Here is a 1,730-nt window from a genome sequence, read left to right as displayed (position 1 = left end):
TCTCTTCAGGACGGCCTGAGGCAGGCGCTCAGCGTGCCCTTAGCGCTGGCTGACAGGATAAACTTGCTCTGGGCTCCTCTGAAGGAAATGGTCGTCCACGGAAACATCGCCTGCAAGTCCGACGCTCAGGTGAGAACACATCGATGATAACCCAACTCTCCACAGGAAACGGCCAGCAGATTCCAAATGAGAACTCTATTTCAAAGTAAAACATTTAATTTGAAGTTCATTAAAGCTTTATTTTGAAATGTGCAGGTGGCAGCGAAGGCTTTAGAGACGGCAGTGTTTGGAGCGTATTACAACGTGATAATCAACCTGCGAGACATCAGCGACCCGGACTTCAAGAGCGCCGTGAGTGCCCCCCCACTCTTTAAATACAGGTCATTCAATAGACCTGTTTGAATTCAGGTCATTCAATAGACCTGTTTGAATTCAGGTCATTCAATAGACCTGTTTGAATTCAGGTCATTCAATAGACCTGTTTGAATTCAGGTCATTCAATAGACCTGTTTGAATTCAGGTCATTCGATAGACCTGTTTGAATTCAGGTCATTCGATAGACCTGTTTGAATTCAGGTCATTCGATAGACCTGTTTGAATTCAGGTCATTCGATAGACCTGTTTGAATTCAGGTCATTCGATAGACCTGTTTGAATACAGGTCATTCGATAGACCTGTTTGAATACAGGTCATTCGATAGACCTGTTTGAATACAGGCCATTCAATAGACCTGTTTGAATACAGGTCATTCAATAGACCTGTTTGAATACAGGTCATTCAATAGACCTGTTTGAATACAGGTCATTCAATAGACCTGTTTGAATACAGGTCATTCAATAGACCTGTTTGAATTCAGGTCATTCAATAGACCTGTCTGAATTCAGGTCATTCAATAGACCTGTTTGAATTCAGGTCATTCAATAGACCTGTTTGAATACAGATCATTCAATAGACCTGTTTGAATTCAGGTCATTCAATAGACCTGTTTGAATTCAGGTCATTCAATAGACCTGTTTGAATTCAGGTCATTCAATAGACCTGTTTGAATTCAGGTCATTCAATAGACCTGTTTGAATTCAGGTCATTCAATAGACCTGTTTGAATACAGGCCATTCAATAGACCTGTTTGAATTCAGGTCATTCAATAGACCTGTTTGAATTCAGGTCATTCAATAGACCTGTTTGAATTCAGGTCATTCAATAGACCTGTTTGAATTCAGGTCATTCAATAGACCTGTTTGAATTCAGGTCATTCAATAGACCTGTTTGAATAAAGTTGATTGAAACTGTTTCCAGACGGAGAGGCGCGCCGCGGCGATGCTAACGGAAGCTACAGAAAGCGCCGCCGCTGTGCTGCTCGCTGCCGAGGACAGGAAGTGATGTCTCTTCTTCCTCCTCACCTGAGAGCAAGGGGCCGTCACTCTTTTATCTAAATAATGAAAGGAATCAGAGAATGTTTCATAACAATAAAAAGTTATAAATCCTCATGTTTTGTGTCTAAATATTTTGCTCCTGAGCCTCAAATAAAACGTTATTGTGAAAGGGTTTAAAACACAGCAGGAAGTCCAGCTGCTCCACTTCCTGTCCGAGTGAGACTCCATCTTTGTAGTTTGTTGTTATATTTTATTTATGGTTATTATAATTCCTTTTGTTTTCAAAACTCAAACAGAAGAAATGTGTATATTATTATTTTGTTTCAACAGCTATAGAAAAGCAAATCAACATGAAAT

General features: G+C 40.2%; 1 protein-coding gene across 1 annotated transcript; it reads left to right on the top strand.

The window, feature by feature from the left end:
- ftcd (formimidoyltransferase cyclodeaminase) lies at nt 1-1,487 on the top strand (the record flags this gene model as incomplete). Its single annotated transcript, XM_034233093.1, is given in 3 exon segments — nt 1-129; nt 256-351; nt 1,297-1,487. Coding segments are annotated over 3 exon segments (309 nt in total), but the record flags the coding sequence as incomplete, so codon positions are not given.
- Nucleotides 1,488-1,730: the final 243 nt, after the last annotated feature.

This window comes from Gymnodraco acuticeps, unplaced genomic scaffold, assembly GCF_902827175.1.
Source record: "Gymnodraco acuticeps unplaced genomic scaffold, fGymAcu1.1, whole genome shotgun sequence".
Taxonomy (NCBI): domain Eukaryota; kingdom Metazoa; phylum Chordata; class Actinopteri; order Perciformes; family Bathydraconidae; genus Gymnodraco; species Gymnodraco acuticeps.
This window is presented reverse-complemented; position numbering and strand designations above follow the sequence as displayed.